Source organism: Notolabrus celidotus, chromosome 12, assembly GCF_009762535.1.
Source record: "Notolabrus celidotus isolate fNotCel1 chromosome 12, fNotCel1.pri, whole genome shotgun sequence".
Classification (NCBI taxonomy): domain Eukaryota; kingdom Metazoa; phylum Chordata; class Actinopteri; order Labriformes; family Labridae; genus Notolabrus; species Notolabrus celidotus.
In genome coordinates, this window is record NC_048283.1 from 16,834,782 (window position 1) to 16,861,534 (window position 26,753).

At 40.5% G+C, this 26,753-nt stretch overlaps 3 protein-coding genes across 7 annotated transcripts; 2 read left to right on the plus strand and 1 right to left on the minus strand.

Annotated features, from left to right (window-relative positions):
- The first annotated feature begins 1,160 nt into the window (after positions 1-1,160).
- On the plus strand, positions 1,161-5,027 carry LOC117823242 (SPRY domain-containing SOCS box protein 1). Its single transcript, XM_034698360.1, has 3 exons — positions 1,161-1,253; positions 3,491-4,208; positions 4,308-5,027. Exons 2-3 carry the CDS (start codon positions 3,512-3,514, stop codon positions 4,436-4,438), a joined length of 828 nt encoding a protein of 275 aa, XP_034554251.1. The 5' UTR covers positions 1,161-1,253; positions 3,491-3,511; the 3' UTR covers positions 4,439-5,027.
- A 2,655-nt stretch (positions 5,028-7,682) lies between these two features.
- On the plus strand, positions 7,683-23,820 carry msh5 (mutS homolog 5). Of its 5 annotated transcripts, none has more exons than XM_034697553.1 (26): positions 7,683-7,922; positions 9,737-9,847; positions 9,926-10,049; positions 10,204-10,284; positions 10,612-10,665; positions 10,763-10,884; positions 11,159-11,268; positions 11,595-11,630; positions 11,981-12,063; positions 12,148-12,193; positions 13,187-13,325; positions 13,551-13,613; positions 13,696-13,824; positions 13,920-13,992; positions 14,130-14,239; positions 14,397-14,477; positions 14,598-14,685; positions 14,783-14,850; positions 15,495-15,613; positions 15,703-15,829; positions 16,130-16,279; positions 16,548-16,622; positions 21,268-21,414; positions 22,693-22,830; positions 22,908-22,981; positions 23,076-23,820. In XM_034697553.1, the coding sequence occupies exons 2-26, from the start codon at positions 9,749-9,751 to the stop codon at positions 23,194-23,196; spliced, it is 2,457 nt and encodes an 818-aa protein (XP_034553444.1). In that variant the 5' UTR covers positions 7,683-7,922; positions 9,737-9,748; the 3' UTR covers positions 23,197-23,820. The 5 variants fall into 5 exon arrangements, with proteins under 5 accessions (XP_034553444.1, XP_034553445.1, XP_034553443.1 ...); XM_034697554.1 differs by having other exon boundaries at positions 7,752-7,850; XM_034697552.1 differs by having other exon boundaries at positions 7,752-7,850; positions 22,693-22,981.
- Positions 23,444-26,309, minus strand: LOC117822696 (sperm acrosome membrane-associated protein 4-like). Its single transcript, XM_034697558.1, has 3 exons — positions 26,225-26,309; positions 24,003-24,167; positions 23,444-23,894 (listed from the first exon to the last, which is right to left on the minus strand). The coding sequence occupies exons 1-3, from the start codon at positions 26,277-26,279 to the stop codon at positions 23,665-23,667; spliced, it is 450 nt and encodes a 149-aa protein (XP_034553449.1). The 5' UTR covers positions 26,280-26,309; the 3' UTR covers positions 23,444-23,664.
- Positions 26,310-26,753: the final 444 nt, after the last annotated feature.

The following is a 26,753-nucleotide window of genomic DNA, read 5'->3' on the forward strand; positions in this document are numbered from 1 at the left end:
GGTTAGGATTAGGTTAGGGTTAGGGTTGGGGTTAGGATTAGGGTTAGGGTTAGGGTTAGGGTTAGGGTTTGGGTTAGGATTAGGGTTAGGGTTAGGGTTAGGATTAGGTTAGGGTTAGGGTTAGGGTTAGGGTTTGGGTTAGGATTAGGGTTAGGGTAAGGGTTAGGGTTAGGGTTAGGATTAGGGTTAGGGTTAGGGTTAGGGTTAGGATTAGGGTTAGGATTAGGGTTAGGGTTAGGGTTTGGGTTAGGGTTAGGGTTAGGGTTAGGGTTAGGATTAGGGTTGTGATTAGGGTTAGGGTTAGGGTTTGGGTTAGGGTTAGGGTTAGGGTTAGGGTTTGGGTTAGGGTTAGGGTTAGGGTTTGGGTTAGGGTTTGGGTTAGGGTTAGGGTTAGGATTAGGGTTAGGGTTAGGGTTAGGGTTAGGGTTTGGGTTAGGGTTAGGATTAGGATTAGGGTTAGGGTTAGGGTTAGGGTTAGTTTAGGCTGTTTAGGATTAGGGTGAGGGTTAGGGTTAGGGTTAGGATTAGGGTTAGGGTTGGGATTAGGGTTAGGGTTAGGGTTAGGGTTAGGGTTATATTCTCAGAATTCAGACTTTAATCTCAGAATAATAATTAAAAATATTTTTTTTGACCTTAATTATTATTATTTTTTCAGTGGCCCTAATCCTCTTCCGTATATAATTTAGTATGTAGAGAAGGCCATAAAATCTGCCCCACATCTTTTTTGACACCAACGCAACATGTTGCCTGTAAGACAGCGACCAGGGCTTATAACCCAGCTAGTGTGCGCAGGCGCTCTCTGCAATGATGAGCCGTTTTGGGTTTTATTGCATCTTTATCTTTTTGTTGATAAAATGCCCGAGTGTGATCCTCTTCGTGTGTTTTGCCATATATGTTTACATCCATTACAGAACAAGATAAAGGACTAGAGAATCATGAATGATAAGATATGGTGTCATTCACTCATGGACAGACAGCTCTCCTCTGTTGGGCGTTCATCAGTCTACAAACACGTCAGGGGATCTCTCGTCCTTGTCTCCGCGGCTCTGTGTGGCGTCAGTCTGGGGTGATGGACTGCGCTGTTCCCGTCTCGGAGGTCGCTCTGAAAGCAATCAACAGACTGGAGTGGACGTCGCGTCTACGTTACCGAGCTGCGATAACACGCACTTGATGCTTGATAAGAAGCGGATATATACACACAGAGGGAATGACTGGAAACGAAAACAGAGAAGGAGCATTTAACGAAACAGCTGGTAAGATTTACAGACTTATATCTAACAGAACAATGTTTGTTTTTATCTGTTTCTCTATTAACAGCTGAAGTTCATTTTCAGTCTTAACAAGTGGAGACTTTACTTCTTAGTCTTTGCTTTACTAAACTATTTCATTCAAATGTCATAAAATTCCAGTATTTAACAACAGTGTACTTTATTTTTTTTAGCTTTATACAACTGCAGTGTTAAATGTTAAGAAGTATGACAATTAAATCATAATAGTATATATCACCATTTTGCAAAAATGTTGAGATTTTCTTTTCTTTCTGAAAAGTTTTATTCTCAAGCATTTTAACCCTCCTGTTGTGTTGCGGGTCAAATTGACCCTTTCAAAAGGCAATATATGCTTTCCAAACCAGCTAAATGCAGCTTAAAAATCTGGGCAGCATGTGACAGAAAAGGTGTGGTGTTAACTAATCAATATCACCTCATAGAAATAAAAAAAAATCTATGTTATGTAAAACTATTGTATTTATATTTAAGGCTTTCCAATGTACATTAAAAAAAGTTTTAACATTATTTTTAATGAAAACTGAGTGAGTTATCCTCATTGAACCATGATCTGTGAGAGTTAAAGAACACCAATGGAGTAAATCTGGTTAGTAAAATGGTTAGTAATGGAGTTAAAAATTAGATTAAAAAAAAATGTGTATTGGGATTTTTTGGGGTTCTGACACTTTTGGATAATTGAATATGCCTTAGGTCAAATTGACCAAGTAACATTATTGGTGTTCCAGAGAAACGAACATAACAGGAGGGTTAATCTTAGATTCCAGATCTCTGATTTTCTACTGCGTTTCTCTTGTTCGTCTACTTGTGTAACTTATTATTTGGCCTTTAATAATTGCCTTAAAGGCTTCCCATCTTATTGTGGCTGAAGTTTGGGCTGTATTTATCTCAAAATAAATATCCGTTTGTTCTCCCAAAAACTGCAAAAACTTTGAGTCCTTCATCCATTTTATTTGAAACCTCCACCTCGGGGAGCGATATATCAGCTTAGGTTCCACCAAAATCATAGACACAGCTGCATGGTCTGAAATAACTATGCTGTTGTACTGACAGCTTTTAATGTTAGAAAGGAGTTCTGCTGATATATAAAAAAAAGTCTATTCTGGAGTAGGTTTTGTATGTACTTGAATAATAGGAAAATTCTGTCTTTGATGGGTTTAAATGTCTCCATATATCCAATAAGTTCAGTTATTTTATAAAGTAAAGTAATGTTTTCTTAGTTTTTGTATGAGTGTTGTCCACACCACAAGATCTATCTCTTCTTGGATCCAGAACACAATTAAAATCACCAGCTATAATGTGCTTACCTGGTAGTGTTGAAATTCTCAAAAATAGATTATTATAAAAATTGACCTCATCATTATTTGGTCCGTCAATATTTATCAAATTGAGCTGTGCAGAAAGAAGACGACCTTGTATGATTGGGAATCTACCATTAGGATTTGAATTTTTTTTTTTACTTTTTCAGTTTTATTAAAATAAACAACAACTGATGTGTCCATAAAGTTTTACTTGAGGAAAATATTGAAATGAGAAAACCTTGAATGGACAATTTGTACACAGGAATGCTGCTATTTTTACCAAGTGAAATAATCTAAATACAATATTCAACACTGGCTGTTCACTTTTTCTATTCTATACTTGTATTTGTTTTACACTTTATTCTTCTTTTCACTGTTGTATTTTGGTCAATCATACTTCAATCTGTTCTTATCTAAAGCACTTTATTTATTTTCTCTGCGATTTTGTTTCACTCTAATCTAGCCTGTCATTTTCCTTCCTACTAATCTTATCTATGCTCTTCTACAATAAACAACTTTTTCTACTCTATTCTTTGCTACAGTTCCCTACTTACACCCCTACTTTTCCACTCTACACTTGCTTATCATGTTAAAATAATAATAATAATAATAATAATAATAATAATAATAATGATAATGATAATAATAATAATAATAATAATAATAATAAAACAAATAATAATAATAATAACCAATAATTCTAGCATAATTCATCCTCTTTTCTCCATAATAATAGAATAATAATATACCAACTTTCCAACTTGCTTTAACTATCTTAAAGAGAAGTTTAAAGGTGCAGAAAATGCCCTTTTTTTTTTTTTACAAAGTCTACCTTATTTTGAAATGAAATATGTGTTGTTTTTCCTCTCCGATGATACTGAGCAGTGCCTGTGCCTGTGTGTTCAGCCTTACAGACTGTTTGAACCAATGGGTCTCTCACTGTCAGCTTGGTTCTGCAGCAGAGCAGATGACAGCCTTCCCTCATCTTCATCAGTTTTCTCATGTCTGGCTGTTCCCACCCCCTCTCGCCTTGCCGTCATTCTGACCTCTTCTCCGGTCCCCTCTGAAGACACACACTCACGCTGGAGCTCAATGCACCACTCTCCTCACTTCCTCCTGTCTGCCTGCAAACAGGAAGTGACACGCTCACCTGCCGAACTGAGCAGTGATGGTGTGAGGGCTGAGATGGGCGTGAAGAGTGGTCTTCATGTGTGGGAGATACTGTGGAGCCCAAATCACAGAGGAAGTCATGCTGTTATTGGCATTTCCATGCAGAATTGTCCTTTGCAGTCCTCAGGGTATAATGTCCTGATTGGTGGAGACTCACTGTCCTGGGGCTGGGAACTTAAAACCAATCAGCTCTGGCATGCTGGTCAGAGTCTTGGACTGTACCCAGGAAAGAGGAAAAGGAGTCACTCAGAGGCTACAGAGATACCTCTGCACATCCCTGAGCGCATCTTGCTGGTCCTGGACACAGATGCAGGGACTCTGGGATTCATTGTAGATGACAGCTTCCTTGGCGTTGCTTTTAGAGACCTCCCTCGTGGAGTGGAGCTGTTCCCAGCAGTGAGCAGTGTGAGAGGAGAAGCCAGCATACGACTGCGATATCTGAACGGGACCACATGTGAGTGTCTGGTTTTATAGAGATGTGCTTTTATTAGATCTGCTCTGGGCTTAAAAAAACAAATTAACTAACTATGTTTTCTTTTTCTCTCCATACCAGGTGATCCTCCTGCTCTGATGGCTCTGTGCAGACTGTCAATTCAGCAGTCTTTAGGACAAGAGAGATGGAAACAAACTGCAAAGCTGCCTCTTCCCCCTCGTATGCAGCACTACCTGACTTCTAGTCACTAGGGTTCACTTGTACACACGCACTCACAAAATAGGAATGTTTTTTTATAATAATCACTCAGAGTAAGAGCGTATACCACTTTTCCTCTTGAAATATGATGTAAATATGTGAGACTGTATGGCATTTCATGTGTATTTATTATCCATGTTATTTAAGAGTAATATATTTATGTGCAATGTCTGCTGAGAACATTTTTTCAACTGAATGTAAGCTGTTTTAAATTGTGATAAAGGTGAAGGGACTGTGGGAATTTTGAGTACTATTTGACTAAGGCCATGTATCACCTCTGAACATCCCTTTGTTTGTATATAAACTCTTACATATATTTGACACTGTCATGATTTCTGTTCCTTATGTTTGTCTAAAAATCTGTAAGCAAAAATGAAATAAGGAGAATTTACCAAAGTTGTAGTAGTCTTTCCTTGTTTAAAATATTTAATGAGTGTTGTTATTTTGGCCGCCTCCCTACAGTTATGGTTACAGGTTGTCCTTTTGTCTCACACAAGCGCCGGCCAGAGAGCTTTCTGTTTTTATGCCCCTAAGCTATGGAACTCTCTGCCTCTGGACATTAAAACAGCGAGCTCTCTGGGTGTTTTTAAAAGTAAACTTAAGGCTTACCTTTTTAATCTAGCTTTTCATTTGGAGTAATTTATTTTTAGCCCTGGACTGCATTATTATTTGTATTACTATTTTAACCATTATTATTTTAACCATTGCTTTAACATTTATTTATCTTATTTAATTATTTATTTATGTATCTATTTATTTATTGTATTCATCTGATCTTGTTAACGCTACCTAATTTTTTAACTTTTCTTTCCACTATTACTTATTTCATTAATTTTACTGTTTTGATTTTATTTCATTTTTAAGTATTTTATTTATTATCATGCCTTTTATAATTTTACCATTGCTGTTTTTTTCTGTCTCTGTTATTCTGTGAAGCACTTTGGGCTGCATGTTTTTATGTATGAAAGCTGCTATATAAATAAAGTTGAGTTGAGTTGAGTTGAGTTGATTTTTGAAGAGTCTGAAATAGTGTTTTCTAAAATTTAAATGAGAAAATACAAAGCACAAATGTGTAATGGTTGAATCTGTGTCGAGTTTATATTACCTCCTGTTGGTATAACAGTCGATACAAAAACTTGATATGCTTGTATGGAGTATATTTGTTCAATGTTTAGCCAGTTTAGTTACAGATAATTACAGACAAAGGGAATACAAAAGGTAGGCATTTCTATAGCATACAGAGTTCCATTGATGTGACCGATTTTAAAGGGAGGAATAAGAGAGAGTCCGGCTGTTGGTTGAACCTCGGATACAGGCGGAACAATGCGGTTTTCGTCCTAGCCGTGGAACACTGGACCAGCTCTACACCCTCGGGAGGGTGCTGGAGGGGGCATGGGAGTTTGCCCAACCAGTCCACATGTGCTTTGTGGGCTTTGAAGGCTTACGACCGTGTCCCCCGAGGTATCCTTTGGGGGGTGCTCCGGGAATATGGGGTGGATGGCCTGTTGCTACGGGCCATTCAGTCTCTGTATTGTCGGAGCCAGAGTCTGGTTCGCATTGCCGGCAGTAAGTCAAATTCGTTCCCGGTGGGGGTTGGACTCCGCCAGGGCTGCCCTTTGTCACCGGTTCTGTTCATAACTTTTATGGACAGAATTTCTAGGCGCAGCCAAGTGGCGGAGGGTTTCCGGTTCGGTGGCCTTGGGATTCCGTCTCTGCTCTTTGCAGATGATGTGGTCCTATTGGCTTCATCGAACGGTGACCTCCAGCTCGCACTGGGACGGTTTGCAGCTGAGTGTGAAGCAGCAGGGATGGGGATCAGCACCTCCAAGTCTGAGGCCATGGTGCTCAGTCGGAAAAGGGTGGCTTGCCCTCTCTGGGTCGGGGGGGAGTCTTTGCCCCAGGCGGAGGAGTTTAAGTATCTCGGGGTCTTGTTCACGAGTGAGGGGAAAAGGGAGCGTGAGATTGACAGACGGATCGGGGCGGCATCTGCAGTGATGCGGGCGCTGTACCGGTCTGTCGTGGTGAAGAGAGAGCTGAGCCAGAAGGCAAAGCTCTAAATTTACCGGTCAATCTACGCTCCGACCCTCACCTATGGTCACGAGCTGTGGGTAGTGACCGGAAGAACAAGATTGCGAATACAAGCAGCCCAAATGAGCTTTCTCCGCAGGGTGGCTGGGCTCAGCCTTAGAGATAGGGTCAGGAGCTCAGACATCCAGGAGAGGCTCAAAGTAGAGCCGCTGCTCCTCCAGATCGAGAGGAGCCAGATGAGGTGGTTGGGGCATCTGGTTAGGATGCCTCCCGGACGTCTCCCTGGGGAGGTGTTTCGGGCATGTCCGACTGGGAGGAGGCCACGGGGAAGGCCCAGGACACGCTGGCGAGACTATGTCTCTCAGCTGGCTTCGGAGCGCCTCGGTATCCTCCCAGAAGAGCTGGTGGAAGAGGCCGGGGACCCGGACCCGGATAAGCGGAAGAAGATGGATGGATGGATGGATGGATGGATGGATGGATGGATGGATGGATGGATGGATGGATGGATGGATGGATGGATGGATGGATGGATGGATGGATGGATGGAATAAGAGAGAGAAGGTGATGATTGCCAGATTAAGATTGGGTCATACAGGATTGAAATCGACTCTATACTTAATGGCAAAATGTTTCTCAGTGAACTGTGATGTGTATAATGTGCACAGAGGAGGAGATTATAGAGTATTTAGGCTGGAGCGAATTTGGAGTTTGAAGGGAATTCTGGGGAGGAGTGATGGGATGGGAGAATGCTATAGGGCTTTATCTGAAAGAGACAGGTTTGCACCGTGTGATATGATTTATATAGTTATTTATTTAATTAATTTAATGTATTTATTTTGATTAGTTATTGATTATTTTTATTATTATTATTTATTTATTTATTTATTTATTATTTATTATTATTATTATTATTATTATTATTATTGTGTATTATTATTATAATAATAAAGACAATTATTATTATTTATTATGTTTTATGTATTATGTATTATTTGTTATTTATTGTTTTTTATTATTATTATTATTATTATTTATTATTATTTATTATTATTAATAATATTGTCCATTATTATTATTATAACTTAGTCGTTTAATTTTAGTTTATTGTTTGTTTATTTCTTTTCATGTTTGCATGATGTAGAATGTTACCTGAAGTACAACCTATTTTATACAGTCTGAGTACAACACCCTGAAGTTACACACTCCGGTGCAGTAGGTGGCGGTATGCCTCTATTTAAGTTGGTTGCGATCCGCCAGTCAATCGAGAGAAGAAGAAAAAGCAGCAGCAGAAGAAGAGGGACACTGCTGTCATAGCAACAGGCGGGAAAAGAAAGAACGCGCGCGTAGTAAAAGTGCACGAGGACAGGTGCTCCCTGAGTGAGTGCCAACGATCAACAAACACAGTGAATCTCACAGTTAGCTTTACAAAAGAAAGTCCCGACCTCTGCAGTAAGTACATGTGATCAAGAATATATAACGTGTCAGTTTCCACAACAGAACTGTTAATAACCAATAACTAGCTTAAGGTAACACAGCTCGGCGGGTTCATTGAGAATCACTGTGACACCTCACTGTATTATTGAGTATTATGCTCAGTTGTGACTCGATAGCTTTTAAATTAAAGCCACATTTTTATTTTTAACACTTTTGATATTGTACGTTTAAGGTAGTCAGTGAACGCAGGGGTTCCCAAAGTGTGGGTCGGGATCTCCAGGGGGGCCGCGAGACACAAATGGGGGGTCGTGAGATGTAGAATGTCTACATTAGAATCTAGAATGTTTTTTTTATTATTTTTTTTAAATATCTAAAATAAAAATATTTATTATTATTTATTTACCTTGTTTTCTTATGTTTATCTTCCTTTTTGTTTGTTCTGTTTATTATTGTAGTGGCTTGCTTTCGCCAAACAAAACAAAACCTATAAGCCACTGAGGGGCTGCTTTACCTGGACTCAGTTGACGCGTCCTCCTCGTGCAGGATGAATGAATGACGTCCAAACTCCATACATTGACATCAACGGGTTTATTTTACATCAACATACAATAAAGGCCCAGCCGATCGATCCACACTTACATCTACTCAGTGGCGGTTCTAGACCAATTTTACTGGGGGGGCCAGGCTGGGGCCAAGGGTGTTGTCAGAGGGACACATTTAACCCTAACAAAAACACTGAGAAGGGCGAGGACCGGTTGAGAACAAACTGGCAAAACATCAGTGCATCCCTATATACTAGACATATATACTACTGTGTACTAGATCAAAATGCAGACTGACAGCAGCTGTTTACACTCAACATGAGTCCCTTAGCGCTCTAAGGGACTGGAACCAAGTGCCACACGCATGTGTTCCGCCTGTAACATCGGCGCGATAACGAAGCTTTTTTTATTGTATAATATTATTTTGGTGTGGAGGGGGGGCCACAGGGGGTCCAGGTTCAGTTTTACAGGGGCACTGGCCCCTGTTGGCCCCTCCCCAGAACCGCCACTGCATCTACTATGAATGTGCAGAATTAAAGGCATAAAGCTACAAGACGATGACAAAGATAATGAAGGCGGCGACGGTCAAAAACTGTATGCTACCCGGTCGGCAGCTCACCTGCCACTAATTGGGTCTTCTTTGCTATATGCTTTCTACACCTGGCTTGACACACCCGCCACCTAGTGTGTACATAAGTGCATCAAACAAAGTAAAACAGTCCACACATAACATTGATACACATATGGCACTAACAATTATTATTTCTTTATTATTATTTTTGTATTTTTTTGTATTTTTATTTTTTTTCTTCTCATTGTTGGCTTTGTATTACTTATATATAATTTGTTAACTTGTGGTGAACAAAGAAATACAAAAAAATGCAATAAAAAGAGTTGAATGACAAAAGTTATCAAAAAAAGTACATTTTACAATAGTAGCAAAACTTGAAATAAAACCTTGAAAATAAAAAATTTAATGAGTTTTCTGCCTTTCTTTTTGCTAGATGACTCCTAAGTTTGTGGTTAGTGAACAGGTAATTATCAAAAGCATCAGTAGCAGCAGGTTAATTCATAACAGCACAGGAAACAGACACATGCTCATATAGGTAGGATCATTTTCTCCAGACCGGTTAAATGAAGCCACATTAAATCACTTTAAGGGACAGTCGGGTTGCGAGTCTTTGGTATCTATATTTTGGGGGTTGCGAGCAGAAAAGTTTGGGAACCCCTGAGTTATCGCACACTGAACATTGCATTCAGCAACATTCCTTTACTTACTGTTCCAAGAATCGACTGGTCATGGCAACACTGGAAGGTCTGAGAGGAAGAGGAGATGCAGGGTTAGCTTTTAATCCCCAAGGCCTGAATGAAGATGAAGAGGAGGAAGACTCACCTGCGGTAAGCTCCACTTTACAGCAGTGAAGTTCACATTAACAGCCCTAAGGTTTAACATCTGTATTATATTTTTAAAACCAGGTGTTACTAAGTGTTTTGGCCCAGCATGGAGAGGTGGCCCTCTGCTTCTATGACAGTTGTGACTTCTCTTTACACTTCATGCAAGACACTCCGGACAACTTCGAGCTCCACCTGCTGGACAGAGGTAAACATTACATAGCCTGTTGCACTCACTTGGGTTATTTCTGTTCCAAAAATACAGAGGATTCAACAGAAAATACAACAATTTCTTTAAACTGACATTTGTTCTGGCTTCATTAAACTCTCTTTGTTTCTTCCTCCTTTATCATTTTGTGTAGTTATCCAGGAGGTTCGTCCCCATGTTATTATTACCAGTGCAAAGCAGGAGCGCTGCATGACACACTTCCTTCAACAACTCAGTGAGTTCTTGGAGACAAACATTACTTTAGTAGAGGGGAGGGGAGAGAAACAATAAAATGTCCCATGAGTTTTCACTGTTTTTCGAGATGGTATGAGACAAAACAAATCTAGGTCAAACACATGAAATGAACTTTGGGACGCTTCACTCTGAAGCAAGCCAGTATGACAAGGGAGAAGAGTGATTGTTCAAATATAACGCACTCTTTTACCAGGCTATAAATCTGAACTTTATAGTGATACTGTACTCTGTGAATGCACCTCTTTGAGTTCTAGTTTTTCTGTTACACAATCAATTATTCCCCCTTGTCCCCTCTGATGTATTCAAGGTGCAAACCCAGACTACAAGCCAGAGGTGGTGACTTATCCGTTCGTTGACTTTGGTAAATATAAACTCAACCGTGGCCAACTGTGCTCAGAATTTTCAGACAGGATTTTCCCAAATAACAGATGAATTTAGATCCCTTACGAATCTTGCAGGTTTAGGGGTCGCTAAGCAGAGACTTCTGTCTGCCAATCTGCCGTTCCTTCCTGCCTCCATCTCAGAGACAGACAAAATGTCCTACCTCTCCTCCTGCATCTCCTTTGACTCACCTCTGATGGTGAGCCAGCTGTCGAAGCATCATCCTGTCCATCAGTCAGTCCTTATACCGGACCTTTTTATGAACCATCCGTCATTTCCTGTGTGTGTGTGTGTGTGTGTGTGTGTGTGTGTGTGTGTGTGTGTGTGTGTGTGTGTGTGTGTGCGTGCGTGCGTGCGTGCGTGCGTGCGTGCGTGCGTGCGTGCGTGCGTGCGTGCGTGCGTGCGTGCGTGCGTGCGTGCGTGCGTGCGTGCGTGCGTGCGTGCGTGCGTGCGTGTGTTCAACTGTTTTGTAGCTGAGGGCAGTGGGTGCTTTGCTCAAATGTCTGGACAGGAGGAGAGTAGGAGTGGAGCTGGAAGACAGCAGTGTTGGAGTCCCTATCCTACAGTTTCACACCTACACACTGTAAGACACACATTTATTCAGCAGTGTACACACACACACACACACACACATACATATATTCACACACACACACAGAGAGGGAGAGAAAGAGAGAGCTGTGATAACACATTGTCCTTAATGAGTTTGTCAATGAATAGTGCCTTTAACTGCTCTGTATTCAGATACTCAGATAGGCAGTATTGTTGTATATTTCAGGCATTGTATTTTCATGGCACACTATCCTGTATATCTATTGAACTGAAATGTATTGTTGCACTCTAATCTATCGACTTCACCAGAAATTTTCATGCATAAAAATGTTTCCACTTTGTTTCCTCTCTCTGTAGTAAAGGTGTTGTTTGCATTGACCGTGACACCTACAGGTAAGAGATCCAGCACAGTCTCTGTGACATGAATGACTGTTGACCCTAAAAGCTGACACTGCTCTCCTAAATATCTCACCATGTTACTGTATTGCTGTTGTGTGTTTCTAATTTGACTATAAGCTTTAAAAGAAGATGTAAAAACTTATTTTAGACTTTCTTTTCTTAGCCTTCCATATTAATATTTCTGACATGCGACAGTTGTTATTACTTTACCAATCAGTCAGTCAATCCATCAATTTATGTTTGAGTGTTTTAATCAGATTTATATTGAGACAAGGCAGGCAGGAATAAAAAGAAAGAGGGAAGTGATGATGGAGATCTCACTGTGTTCTTTGTGTTTGTTCCAGTGTTCTGCAAGTTTTCAAGTCAGAGCTTCACCCGTCAGTGTACAAGCTGCATTCGGGTGAAAAGGAAGGACTCAGTCTTTATGGTATGCTGCCCCTGAAGGTAGCAAATCACTCTGTGTTGTTTAATTGTGTTTACATGAACTGCTAGTTCTGATTGTGTGTTGCAGGGATACTGAATCGCTGCAGGTGTAAGTTTGGTTCCAAACTGCTACGGTGAGAAGCAAATCTTACAAATGACAATGAATGAAAAAAACAATGGAGATGCCTTTGCTCTCTAAATAGAGAACTATTGGCTCTGTTTTCAGTCTGACTAAAGTATCTTACCACCATGTTGTTTGGCAGTCGTTCCAAATACCGGCGGTTGATTAGGAAAATTGATGTCACTTAACTCCAGAATGACTTCACCCCACTTTTACTACAGCACCAGTGTTATGACCACTACCAACAGCAAGGGCAGGTTTATGGTTGATTTAGATAAAAGATCAAATTGAAAGTACCATGAATCAAACGTAGAGACAATGATATACAATTTAATTGTCATTCAAGTGTTATCCATCAGTAGGAATTAAAACTTTTAAACAATAGTCTTATATCTCAAAGTGAATTTGTTGTTGTGAACATTAAACATAGCCAGAGGTGTCAAAATGGCATTTATGCCCATTGAAAATGAATGCATTTTCGTATAATGCAAATACATTAAAGAACCATATATGTGTTCTACTGAGCATTAACGTGTTTCATGGAGCGGAGGATACAATGACTTGTTGCCTATAAGTATTGTAATGGTGCAAAAAAGTCAAACTTCTCAGGCATGTTATCAACAGCCTTTATTGGAATTATTTACATCCAAGCATCAAGCACCCACACATATCCAAGGCCGCGATTTATCTGGATGTGTTTTTGTTTTTTTTGTATGTTTTTTTGAACGATGACAAGCCGGAATGAAAACAAGCCGAAGTGAAACAGGAGTAACAAGGCTATTTTTTAAATATAAGAAGTAGAAGGCACAGATAATTGCATGCAAATGTCTGTCCGTTTCTGTTGATGTTTTTACCCGTATGTGGATTTTAATTCTCAACAGCAACTGTCCAAGCACACAGCATGTGGCTGACACAGGTCTCTGTAGATATTCTTTCCCTTTTACAGGTTTGTTCTTTTATTTTAGATCAGTAACATCACTGGATTTAATGACTTCTCTTCTGTTAGTGAGTGGTTTCTGCGGCCTACACAGGACCTGGCTGTGTTACACAGGAGACAGGAAGCGATTCGTTTCTTCACATCACCCCAAAACTCTGACACCCTGAGCACCCTGCAGTCCTCCCTGCGCAACATCAGCAACATACCCGTAACAACTCTGACCAGTGACCTCCTTTGTTCTCTACATCTGTTACCATTTATTCTTTTCCCTGCTGTGTCACCCACTGATCATGGAAACTTTGTCTTGCCCTAAAGCTAGTCAGTCTGTGTGTGTGTGTGTGTGTGTGTGTGTGTGTGTGTGTGTGTGTGTGTGTGTGTGTGTGTGTGTGTGTGTGTGTGTGTGTGTGTGTGTGTTTGTGTGTTTGTTTGTTAGACTCTTCTGCGCAGGATGTCTCTCTCCCACACCAAAGTCACAGACTGGCAGAGTCTCTATAAGGTTGGACCTACAGCACAGCCAAGTTACATCTGGCTTCTGTGAAAAGAGAACAACATGCTGTGTTTGTGTGTGTGTCTGTTAGACAGTGTTCAGTGTGGTGTGTATCAGAGACACAGTGCGACACCTGCCTCAGTCCATTCAGCTCTTCTGTGATATCAGTGAAGGAATCTCTGATGACATCCACTACATTGCCTCCCTCATCAGCCGTGTGGTGAGACACACCTTAAAACACAGTTGTAAATCTCAGAGAGGTCCTGACTTCTGATGTGACTGGGTGTGACCCCACCTCTGCTTTGGAACATGTAGGTGGATTTTGAGAGCAGTGTAGCAGAGAGCCGCTTCACCATCAAACCCAATGTGGACCCAGCAATTGATGAGAGTAAGAGCCACCACACTGAATTCAAATCTGGATGGTATAAAACAGGCTGATGAGAAATCTTTGAGATTGAGAGCCTGTGCTGATCCTATATGAAGTGTTTGGTTCAGTGGTTAACCAAAGCCTCCTTACTCTGACAGAGAAGAGGCGGATGATGGGCTTATCCGACTTTCTGACGGATGTAGCCAGAAGAGAGCTGGAACACCTGGACACTCGCATCCCCTCCTGCTGCGTCATCTACATTCCACTGGTCTGAACTTAATGCTCAAACAGCTACCAGCTGATGTAATGCTGCCCAACAACTACACTGGGCCTGGTTTATACTGCATAATCTGTGGTGTTGACAAAGACATAGCAGAAACTGTTTCCCTAGAGTGCCACATCAAGTGATAAAACTCTTCTCACAGATTGGGTTCCTGCTCTCTGTCCCTCGCCTTCCCAGCATGGTGGAGAAAGAAGACTTTGAGATAGAAGGGCTTGATTTTATGGTTTGTGTGTGAGCTTGTCTACATTTCATGATTTGTTTTTTTAGATTACCTATTGTCTACTCTTATTTTACTCTGCCTTCATTGTGCTCGTGTGTGTGTGTGTGTGTGGGGGGGGGTTAGTTTCTGTCAGAGGATCGTCTGCACTACCGCAGCCAGAGAACGAAGGAGCTGGACGACCTCCTTGGAGATTTGCACTGTGACATAAGAGGTAATCTGTCTCTTTACTAGCATAAAAAAAAACATTTGCCTGATTGCTTTGTACACAACAATTTTAGTAATCACCAGAAGTACTCCCTGTTTCTCAGACATGGAGACGGCTGTGATGAGACAGTTGCAGAACACAATTCTGGAGAGGAGTGCTTCCCTCTACAAGGTCGGTATGCGTCCCTCTCAGGTTCTAGGGTTTATAACAGCACTCCCACTCCTCTAAATTGTGTTTATGTGATTTGGGAATTTGTTAGAGTTTCTTTTGGTTGTGCTGCATTCTTTAATAATAAAACAGGTCTGTAATGTTTTTTCAAGGGTTATGTATCTCATGACAGATGCGTGTGCTGCTATTACAAGTTGTAAACGCACATTTTATGGGTCTTTTGTCCGGGGCAGGATGAGCATTAAAGTCAGACGATAAATAACTGTGTTTGTAATTCCGTGGCTGCAAATATGTTCTAACTATTAAGCAGGTTTCAACATTGCAATTAAATTCATTTAAAATATACAGTGAGCTTTATTAAAACACAGACTCAGAGTGTTTCCAGCCCATTAAGCTTTATTAGAGTGATACTGAGAACATTGTTTTTGGAAATTAAACACTAGGTCACCCTCACTGTGAACACAAGGGAATCCAAAACAGCATGAATCAAACACTCAATTACAGATGGTAATGTTTCACCTTTCAAATATGTATAAATACAAGTTGTTATACACTACGCGTCAAGTTTGTGAACACGAGTTCTCCATCTTCATCTCCACCCTGCTTTGTTTAGAACAGTCGGCCTGTTTAATGTGTGTGTTGTGTAGGTCCTGAATCTCACTGCGGAGCTGGACTGTCTGATGGCTATGAGCAGCGCTTCCCTTGAGTATGGCTACACCTTGCCAAAAATAACCAGCCACAGGAGGATCACAGTCACACAGGGCAGGTAGGCACACAAAGATAGAAGTGGTGTTTAATCTGAAAATAAGGAACATGATTGATAGATGTTTTGTTTTTGTTTTTTCATTTTTCCAGACACCCTCTCGTAGAGCTGTGCTCCCCCGTGTTTGTGGCCAACTCCTTCCAGAGCTTTGAGTCCCAGGGCAGAGTCAAGATCATCACTGGCCCAAACTCATCCGGCAAGAGCATCTACCTCAAACAGGTAGGACAGTCAGGAATGAGTCTCTGGTCCTACCACTTATAATCAAGGTAAATATTTTAAGTCACACGTAAAGTGATAACCTTTTGGTCTTCATCAACTTTGGTGTGGCAGTGTCACAGGTTTGGTACATCCGTTTGTGTCAATGATCCCACATTTCCCTTTCTCAGTTTCCCATTAGATTGTCATTCCTGTTTTTGGCTGTTTTTATTTATTTCTGTGTGTTGCCATTGAGAATCACTGATCTTATCTCCTCTCTCTTTTTGGTTGTCACGTCATCCCTTTCTGATTTGTGATTGGCAGATGGGTCTGATTGTGTTCATGGCTCTGATTGGCTCAAACGTGCCAGCTAAGGAGGCAGAGATCGGTCTTGTAGATGGAATCTTTACCCGCATGCAGAGCATAGAGTCCGTGTCTGTGGGCCTCAGCACCTTCATGATAGACCTCAACCAGGTAGCCAAGACACTCACACAGGCTTCAGTGTGTGTGTGTGTGTGTGTGTGTGTGTGTGTGTGTGTGTGTGTGTGTGTGTGTGTGTGTGTGGGTGTGGAAATAAAAGATGTGAACTTCCAACACTACTGGCCTCCAGCTTCACTCCCACTCTCCAACTGTCAAGACATTTTTATACAGCAACTGCTGCCTACAACCATAACACACACACAAACACACACAATATAAAACAGTACAGTGTAGTATAACAGTTTGGGTCTCTCTTCTCCAGATGGCCCAGGCTCTGAACAGCAGCACCGGCAACTCATTGGTTCTCGTCGATGAATTTGGAAAAGGAACCAACACGGTGAGAAGAAACTTGCTCCAGCACTTTGTGAATAAAATCCATATGTACACACTTAACAAGGACACACAGTGTCATCAAACTCAAAGTGCATGGGAACAGTCTCAGACAATACACTGCCATTTGGAGCTGCAGTGCGAGCAGACCTTTAGTTCAAGCTAACATGTGCGTCCAATGAGTAGCAAAATAGCGGCAGCTGTTGAGACCTGGAAATGAACACTAGAGGTGTTAATGTGTGCTATCTATAGATAAGGGAAGTAATAGTGCAATATTGAAACTCATGCAACCTGCTTGCAAAGGCTGTTATAATCTTATACGTATACTTCACACTTTATATATTATCTAATAAAAGCATATTTCTGCCAAATTCTTGGAAACAAAGAACTCATGTTGTCCTCCATCGCTGTTTGCCAGGTCACTTTAGAGAGGAGCAGCTAAGGTTCAAAACAAGTTTAATTTTCTAAAAATAGACAATAAAAGTGTGTAGCAGAGACTAGAATAAATACATATGGTGCATTTTGACCAAGAGTTCCGGGGTCTTTTAGCCCTCATAACTACTTTTCCCGGAACTAAAAGGTTCCTGTGCCCCCATTGTTGTCTGCGGTTCGACCACGGGCTGAAGTCCCAGGTAGATTGTGCAAATCAGGCCAGTGACGTATGAAGATAAAAAATGATATTAAATAATATTTTAAAAATCTTAATAAAAACTAAACTAGTATTTATTCCCAGGAACTCCCTCTGTGTTTCAACAACTGTCTAAACTCCACAAACACCGTTACATTCAACTGAAAGTCCCAGGACCTTTGAAAAGTACTACATCCCCAAGCAGGGGCTTTCAGGAGGGAGATTATCTAGCCCTGAACTAAATATAGACCCTGGTTCCTCCGGTCGAATGCACGTAGTTCAGGGGTAAAGTCCCTAGTTCCTGCGGTTAGTCTAAATTTAGTTCCGGGGTAGTTGATCTAGTTTGAATAGTGTGCCTGTTAACTGGGGACTTTCAGCTGAATGTGTCAGTGGTTGCTGAGTTAAGAGCGTTTTTTGAAGCACAGAAAGAGTCCTCAACAATGCTTTCTGGTTTTGTTTTTTGATAAAACTATAGTCATCAGACATGTATTTAATGATAATCTTAAGACATTTGTGAGGGATGCATCTGGCTGAAAGTTGCTAATTATAAGGGTCGCTCTTTAAACCTAAACACCAGTCAAGCTCTGCCATATCTATAAAAAAACAAAAAACGTCTGCTTGCTTCGAGCACTTCAGGTATTGTGAATCCGCTTTGCTACTGCAACACAATAAAGCACGATCAAAAACAGAACAAGTTGAATCCTCCATGCTAACAGGCAACATGTAATATTGCAAGCTGCAATATCGGCTGTCTGTTGCCTTCTACGGTGTCAACTTTGTGGTAGGGCCTTTGTCTTTTTCTTTCTGGTCTAGCAGTGTGGTGCAATTACTTTTATTGCTTCTTCGTACATCAGTGGCCTGATTTGAATATTCTTCACATGACTTCAAACTGTGGTTGAAACTCCTACAACAGTGGGCTGACAGGAACCATTTTTAGAATCTTGAAGAGAAGTTCCTGGGACTAAAAGTTCCTTGAACTTCTGGTTGAAAAGCACCTTGGTAGTCACGGAAAACTAGCATGAATTTGAATGTAGCATTTCCTCATGACTCCGTCTAACCCAAGCGGCAACCTCCGGTCTCAAACGATGAAGCCAATGCGGAAGTGTTATAAACTGCAATACATCGAAAATCAGCTTGAGGCTGGCTGCAGAAACACCGGAATCCACATAGAAATGAATGGGAAAAGACGGTTTTTGCAGCATTAATAAACATGTTTACAGCCTGGTTAAAAAAACTGCTTGGCCCTATGAAGTTAATCTCTCTATCGGCACACACTGTACGGGGGGTGAATTTTTTTCTAACGTGACGGTTCAGAAGATATTAAGATTACCAGTTTTGCACAAATAAGGACATGACTGATGTGACTCCCGGTCGGGAACACATAGCTATTGGCTCGGAGGCTCACACTACGTCACACTCTGCCTGGTTGAGTTCCGCATTTCCAATATGGCTGCTGCCGTCGATTTGCTTCAAAACAGCTCTCAGGAACAGATGGGTGACGTCACGGATACTACGTCCATATTTTATACAGTCTATGGTCTAACCCCTACCCCCTCCCCTCGGAGCTCCTCGAAAACGACGCCCCTGCTCACGTGCATGAACGCCGCTGATTCATGACTCATTCGGTCCTCAGCACATCGTTTGTGTTTTACACCACGTCAACTCATGTCTCACTCAGTGGTAAAAAAACACCAAAACATTATCATAGTGAAAGTTAAAAGACACAAACAAACAAAAAATGTACATGTAGGAGGCGGGCAGAACTGCAGGACGGGATTTGATTGGTTTCATCATTTGGCTCCTGATGGCAGGGATTGGTTGGTGTTTTCCCAGGTTTACTCCAGCTGTAGATAGCAGCTTTTTTTCCCTCTTTTTTAAGAACACATTATGTATTGATTGCCATCAGGACATAAAGATCATTTTGACCAGTATAAAAAAAAAGTGTATCTAAATCTGACTTCCAACCCCAGCTTTAATCAGCTTTAAAGTAAGCTAAGTTACTGTTAAGCTGCCTGACCAACAACTTGACTGTTATAGTTTCCACTCACCACTCTAACAGCTGTTTCTAGCTCCAGCAGGCAGATGTTTTCAGCTCCTTTCAGCTGACTGTATACATCTCTCTAACCACCAAACAGCAGGGCAGCTCAGTTAACAACTGGCTGGTGAGCGTGGTGGCGACCAAAAGCAGCTCAAAGAAACTAAATATGTTTTATTTTCCAAAAAAAGAACAGAAATTGAAGCTGTTGCTGTCCATGCCTTGTGGCAACATGTACCACATGACTGCAAGCTCTAATTTTGTTGCATGTACACCCCTCATCCTGTTATATCCTCCTACTCTAAACTGTCATAAATACTTGCCAGAATCCCCCCCAAAGGGTCTACGTCTGGTGATCTAAACTATTGCCCTGATATCAAGAGTCCAAAAAAAACAGAGCAGCTCCCTCCTGTTGTCAAAAATATGAGGTCTATTTGTAAAAACAACAGATTCGAAGAACATAAAATATTGATATTTCTGTTTTCTTGAGGATTGGAATAGACTTGATTAGACAGTTCAAATGTACGCATCCTCCTGAGACCCGGCAATTCATTTTTGTCCTCTGGGGAGGACATGCATTTTAGACATCTAAGTTAAGCACCATATAAGCAGTCTGTAAAAACCCCACTGTCCTGTGAAGAGGACATCCTGGGCCTTCTAATGATGTCTCACTTGTGGGGGTGTGGCCAACAGAGCACATGAACTTTCTTTTCAAAATGGCTGCAAACTCAACTTTCACATTTTATGGCACCTAAGGAGGTGAGGAATCTTTTTTTTTGCAGTTATCTTGTTTCTCTTGCAAATAATCAAATTGATTCTTCAATGTAAGAGTCTTAACATCAATTTAGTAAGATTTCACAAATGTACAGTGATTTTAACCCTTTCAAAACACAACTTTTATTCAGTGTAGTGGACAGCAGGACTAAATGCATCTGTGTTTAACCAATTTCCGTACTCCAGGAAGCAGAGGGCTGAGTGAGGCTGAGAGGATTTTTCATGCACATGCACATGCACACACACACACACACACACACACACACACACACACACACACACACACACACACACACACACACACACACACACACACACACACATATGCACACACATGCCCATACATGATTTAGGTGACTTTCAAGGGTTGAGTATGCATTTTAAAATGATATGTTAATGTTCTGATGTGTTCCCTCTATATAAGAGTTTTAATGTTCACTAAATGACACGTAATCTTAACAGAAATACACAAATCCATGAAGTAATATAATTACATTCTGTGACTAATCAAGACTGAATGTACACTACAAGGAACAGATTATCAAAATTAAATTAACATCATTAAAAAAAAGATTTCTGTAATATGTTTCTTTCAACACCAATACTTATATTATCTAGAAAAAATAATAATATCAAAACTTTTAAACTAAAGTAATTGCAGTGTTAATTTTGGGGGGATTATTTCAGGGCTTTTAATACCTTTATTTATAAGACAGGACGATGGATTGAGTAGAAAAATGGGAGGAGAGAGTGGGGGATGACATGCAGCAAACAGCCACAGGTAGGTTTTGAACCAGGGCGCTTGCTTTGAGGGCTATACTCTCTATACATGAAGCTTTCAATTTAACCTGTGAGCTTAACTGACCTCCCTGTCAAAGAGTTAATTGGGTGAGCTGTTAGGGTAGAAAGGGGGAGACCTGGAATGCCATGTCAATTGGTTTATTGGTGGAACCAGCTCAACCTTGTGCTATCATGGGTTTGTGTGAAAAGCTTAACCCTATAGAAGCTAATGGCATTAAACAGACTGAACAGCCATGTCATGACTTTAGATAAGTTACCACTGTAAACATGCTGCTCTGACCAATCATTTACATTTGTGTTTAATCAAATCTTTTTATTGTTTAAAGTCAGTTTGAGACAAATCTTAACAATCAGCAGTTTCATTACTGCTCATCATAACACAGAGAATCATACAGTATAATGCCTCCTCTACAGGTGGACGGACTTTCCTTGCTGGCAGCATCAATCTCTCACTGGCTGACAAAAGCTCCGGTGGATGTTCCTCACGTGCTGTTGGCCACTAACTTCCATAGTTTGTTGCAGCTGGGCCTCCTACCCTCCTCCGACCTGTTGTCTCTTCTGGTACTAAGATATATTTTCCCAATCTGATAAACGGTAGCACAAAGGATTTTATAGTGTTATGTAGTGTTGGATGATGGTAGACTGATGTGCTGCAGGATAATGTTGAAGGTAAAACTTCCAAGTGACTAATTATCAGGCTCCACCTGAGATTTGTTTTACATCATTAGAAGTACACTACCAGTCAAAAGTTTGGAAACACCTTCTCATTCAAGGGTTTGTATTTATTTTAACTATTTGAAATACTGTACATTAATACCAAAGACACCAAAACTATAAAAGAACATATATGGAATGATTTAATGAACAAAAAAGTGTTAAACAAACCAGAACATGTTTTATATTTTACATTCTGTAAAGTAGCCCCCTTTTTCCTTCATGACAGCTTTGCACACTCTTGGTATTCTCCCAGTCTGCTTCATGAAGTGGTCTCCTGGAATGGTTTCTAATTAACATGAGCCTTGTCAAGAGTTCATTTGTAGAATGACTTGCCTTCTTAACCCCCCTGTTTTGTTGCGGGTCAATTTGACCCATTTTAAAGTTCAAAAATCTTAAGAAAAATATTAAAAGTATTTTTTCGGTATGAAACTTCTTCTGCTTGGCTTAATTAGCGCAATCAACATATAGAATAATTTATCAGCATCACTTCATAAAAATAAATAAAATGCTAAATAAAATTAACGGAAATCTAAGTCATGTAAAACTATTGTAATTATATTTAGAGCTTTCCAATGTAAATAAAAAAAAAGTTTTAACATGAATTTTCATAACAAACGAGTGAGATATCCTCATTGAACCATGATCTGTGAGAATTAAAAAACACCATTGCACTAAATATTTATTTCATTGGTTAGTAATGGAGTTAGTAATGAGATTAAAAAATGTTTAATGAGATTTTTTTGGGTTCTGACACTTTTGAATCATTAAATATGCCCCGGGTCAAATTGACCCAGGAACATTATTGCTGTCCCTAAGAAACGAACATAACAGGAGGGTTAATGTGTTTGAGACCATCAATTGTGTTGTTCAGAGGCAGGGTTAGTACACAATGGATAGCCATATGTAACTACTGCTGTAATCCATATTATGACAAAACCAGATTATTTCATAGTTTTGATGTCTTCAGTATTAATCTACAATGTTGAAAATAATTAAAATAAATAAAAACCATTGAATGAGAAGGTGTGTCCAAACTTTTGACCGGTAGTGTATATTTAACGAAACATTAGATTGTTTTGAATATCTGGTTGTGTATCATTGTGTGTGTTTGTGTTTGTGTAGACTCTAGAGACAGCAGTGGACGGTGATGAGTTGGTGTTTCTGTACCAACTGAAAGAAGGGATCTGTCAGTCTAGCTACGCTGCCAACATCGCCACTCTGGCTGGCTTGCCAACCAGCCTCGTACAGAGAGGAGTGGAGGTAAACACACACTCTGATACACAAACACAGATAGATGATCACATACACAGACTGTTTGTGGGTTTGTGTCTGATCAGGTGTCTGAGCTGTACAGGACAGGGCGTCCCGTCAAACGCGTTGACAGAGCGTCATCAGATGAACAAGCGAACAGGTTTGTCACAGTCAGCTGCACAGACATGCAGGACACAGCAGCAGAGCTTTCAACACACACTGATGTGTTTTGTGTGTGTGACTGTGACTGACAGTTGCAGGACTTTGGTGGAGAAGTTCTTACGCCTCGACCTGGAGAACCAAGATTTGGACATTCAGCACTTCATGAAAGAGGAGCTCCTGCCCTCTGCTGGGGAGCTGCTGAACCGCAGCTGAACTGTTCCGCTTGTGACTGCAGTCACATTTCTACATCTCTGTGGTCAGTTAGTTCAATCACTTCCTGATGTTTCGAGCTGGTTCTGTGAGGGGGGCGCACTTAAACTGATGTTCCACCTATGTGCGGGATCGTTTTTTCAGAACACATCACAAGAATTGAACTACATACAACTCAGTTACACATCTTACTGCATATGTTAGGAAGGCTAGATATTTACATGTGTTTTGTTTCAGTTCAAACCTCAGTGTCAAACAGAAAAAAAACAGATTGGTTGGATTAAATATCTCTATGCTGATGTTTATGCTCTAATTATCTAATTTGTGGATTCTAATTAAGTCATCTTCTGAACTGCATAAGAAAACAGTAACCTGGTAATTCTCTTCACCATATGGTCAAAGTTCTTTCAGCATGGCTTCACATAGTCCTTTCTTTTCTGTTCTGACAGCATAAATATAAATGCAGCTCTTTCATTGGGATCCCGCTGAACAATCAGACAGATGCCAGGTGGTTAGAAGAGCTACGATGACATGAAAAAGTGTGTTGATGGGAAGTTTATGTGCTGAGTTGCAGAAATGAGTGTCGCAGCAGTGTTTGGTCATGATAAAGAATGTTTTGTTCGAGAAGAGCTCCACTGTCGACTCCACACCGCACTCCTCCGCCTTCGTACAACCCAGAGTCTTAACGTCCAGAGTGTCCGCTGGAGAGATAATTGAGAGATAATTAGGCTTAATAATAACTTCATTTAATGGTAAGGTATCATTTCATCGACATGGAGTTAGTAAAAAGACAGTCTCATCTTACACACCTGCCTTCCCTCGGCCAGTGAAGCAGACCTCCTTGTGGCTGCAGTTTGTCTCCGTGGTGTAGCAGGCATCCCAGAAGCCGAGCTCGCAATGAAAACATTGCAGAACTTCTTCATGCTCCAAGCCTACTGAATCCAAGAGCTGCTCTACAGGCTCCTCCTCTTCACCTGAGCCCAAGAGACACCACAGACACAGTTTGATTCAATCAGGCTTCACTGGAATGAATTTTGACAGAACAAATAGCCAAAGGACACCGAGTCTTGAAACAAAGTGAATAAATTAGGGCCAGTATTCTGAGTGAAGCTCGCCAAGATGGCAGGATAGAGTTTAAGGCAAAGATGAATTGCATTCAAAACAGTTAAAACTAAATAAGCAAAGAACGGAGTCACATGAATAGATTTTAAATGATGTACTTCATTATAATATAAGGGGTTCTTTGGATGTTCCTGATTTCAACGCAATTATGTAATCGCTCATTGAAATAATTTATTATTCAGGCTGTGAATGTGTGAAGTGTTGGAGCACTGTTGGAGGAAATGAAGCCAAACTGATGAGCCGTATTCTGCTGAGCACTTAAAGCATCTCAGAAATATGTTTATTCTGCAGCAGTCTGGAATTTGTTCCTTTGAGTGGATGACTTGTGTTAGTCGGGGAGTGCTCCAAGTCTTCAGGCTCCATCGTGTTTTTATTAAACAGACAGATACTGGAATTAATAGAAAGAGTTGGCAGAGAAACACTGCGAAGGAGTGGGAAAAACCCTGACTTGTCTCTACCACACTGCGCTGCACAATCCCTCAAAATAAGACAGCGTGAAGCTCTCGAAACAAAAGAAACTTTTTAAGTAAAAGGCTTTGTTTGCAGCGGGAAACTGTTACCAAAGCGGGGCTAAAAATTCCCCCCCCCCCCCCCCCCCCAGGAAAAGATCATGTTTAGCCTCCATAACATGTGATCCACCAGGTATTTTTGGGATGTTACAACATCTCTGTCACAGATCTAGGTTTGGCAAGTTGTAAAATGGGCGTCTTCAGTGCTGCAACAGGCTGCGGCTGATATTGCTGGAACCGCATTAATCTCTTCCGCGGGGCCATGAGTTGAGCTAAGAAGGGCTAACGATCCTTATCCCATGTCATCTTGTTAGCTAGTGCCAGCTCAGGTGAACAAACAGACAAAATAAAGAGGTGAGTACAAACTCACAAAATATATTCCCCACAACGAGTGTCAGGAACTCTGTTATGTACACGTGTCCTGATGCAGTCCAGCACAACAGTGAGAAAACGAACCATGACCCGTCCTTATTTGTTGAAAGGGTTTTGGACAGGTCTTGACATTTTTAGCTGCTTTTGTGCTTCGTTATCTGTGTTCTTTAACCCAATTACATTAATAAGGGAGAGATAACGACTGCCTCCTTTAGAACAACAAAATAAGTCAACATTGAAACCCTCAGGAAGTCAAGGTTTATAACTGAGCTGCATCGTTTGATTAAAGAATCAAAAATGTAACAGCAACTTTTCTGATAATAGGTTCACAAATTGAGCCTGTACACAAAGAATGAATAACTCTAGCTTCTCCAATGTTAACATTTGCTGCTTTGTCTCTACTGACGATTAGGTAAATTAAATAATTTTGTGTTTATTTAAAACTAACAAAATGAAACGTCAACATTTTGCATGAACATGTATACTCTGAGTCCAAGTTTCATTGATTAATGGGGGATTAGTTTATGACAGATATATTCTAATAAGATAAGATAAGATAGGGTAGTCCTTTACTCGTCCCACAATGAGAAAATTCAAGTGTCACAGTAGCAAAGTAGACCGTGCAAAAAATATAAAGCAAACAAGAGCCTATAAAATATAAATTATTAAATAGTTATTAGCAATTAAAATTAAAATTAAAGAGGTAAAAAATAAGCATATCTTACAACAATGATAAATAATAAATAACTGGGAATAAAGGCAAAGTAGCATCCCAGGTCTATGCAGTAGTTGACAGTCTGAGTATGCCTTCTTAATATTTGTAAACTTTGATTTAAAATATTTAACATTGTTAATCAAACCCATATATTGAAATCATGAACAGGGCTGTGAAACACACAAGAACACGTTGCTTGTAAGGCATCAATGCAGTTTTTGAGTCATTAGTCTTTTGTAGCAGCATTGTTACAGAAAAGAAAGCACTGTTTGATCGCCAACAACTACAAACCATGTTCTCTATGTCCTCTTACCTTTAGCAGGTGTGAGCATTAAAGCAGCGAAAACACAGAATATTAGTCCTTTCATTTTAAGCAGGATACTCCCTCCTCTGACCGCACCATGTGCACTGGAGAGAAAACCAAACTCAGGGGCTGAAATTGGATTAGTCTGGAGAGCACCTGCTCTTACCTGCACTGATCACAGCTGCTGAGACGCTGCAAAACATCAAACAAGGGGATGTCTATGAAGGGGGAAAAGCTGCCAACTACTGACCTCACCTGGATTTTAAGGTCTATGAAAGTAAGGGATGAAGAGTGACGAATTTTAATGTCGGAAAATGTCATTTGGTTTATTAGCTGTTTTATAAAAAAGATACAGCATGAAGGTTACAAAAAAAGACCAAGCTGATAACTAATCCCTCTATTTTGATCACAGACTGAATGCCAGCTGCTGAAAAACATCACATTTCTGCGATAAAAGCGGACACTCAACACTTTCTACAAAGATGGATTAATTTTCATGCTGAAACATGTGAAATGTTAAAGTAAAAGAAAAACTACT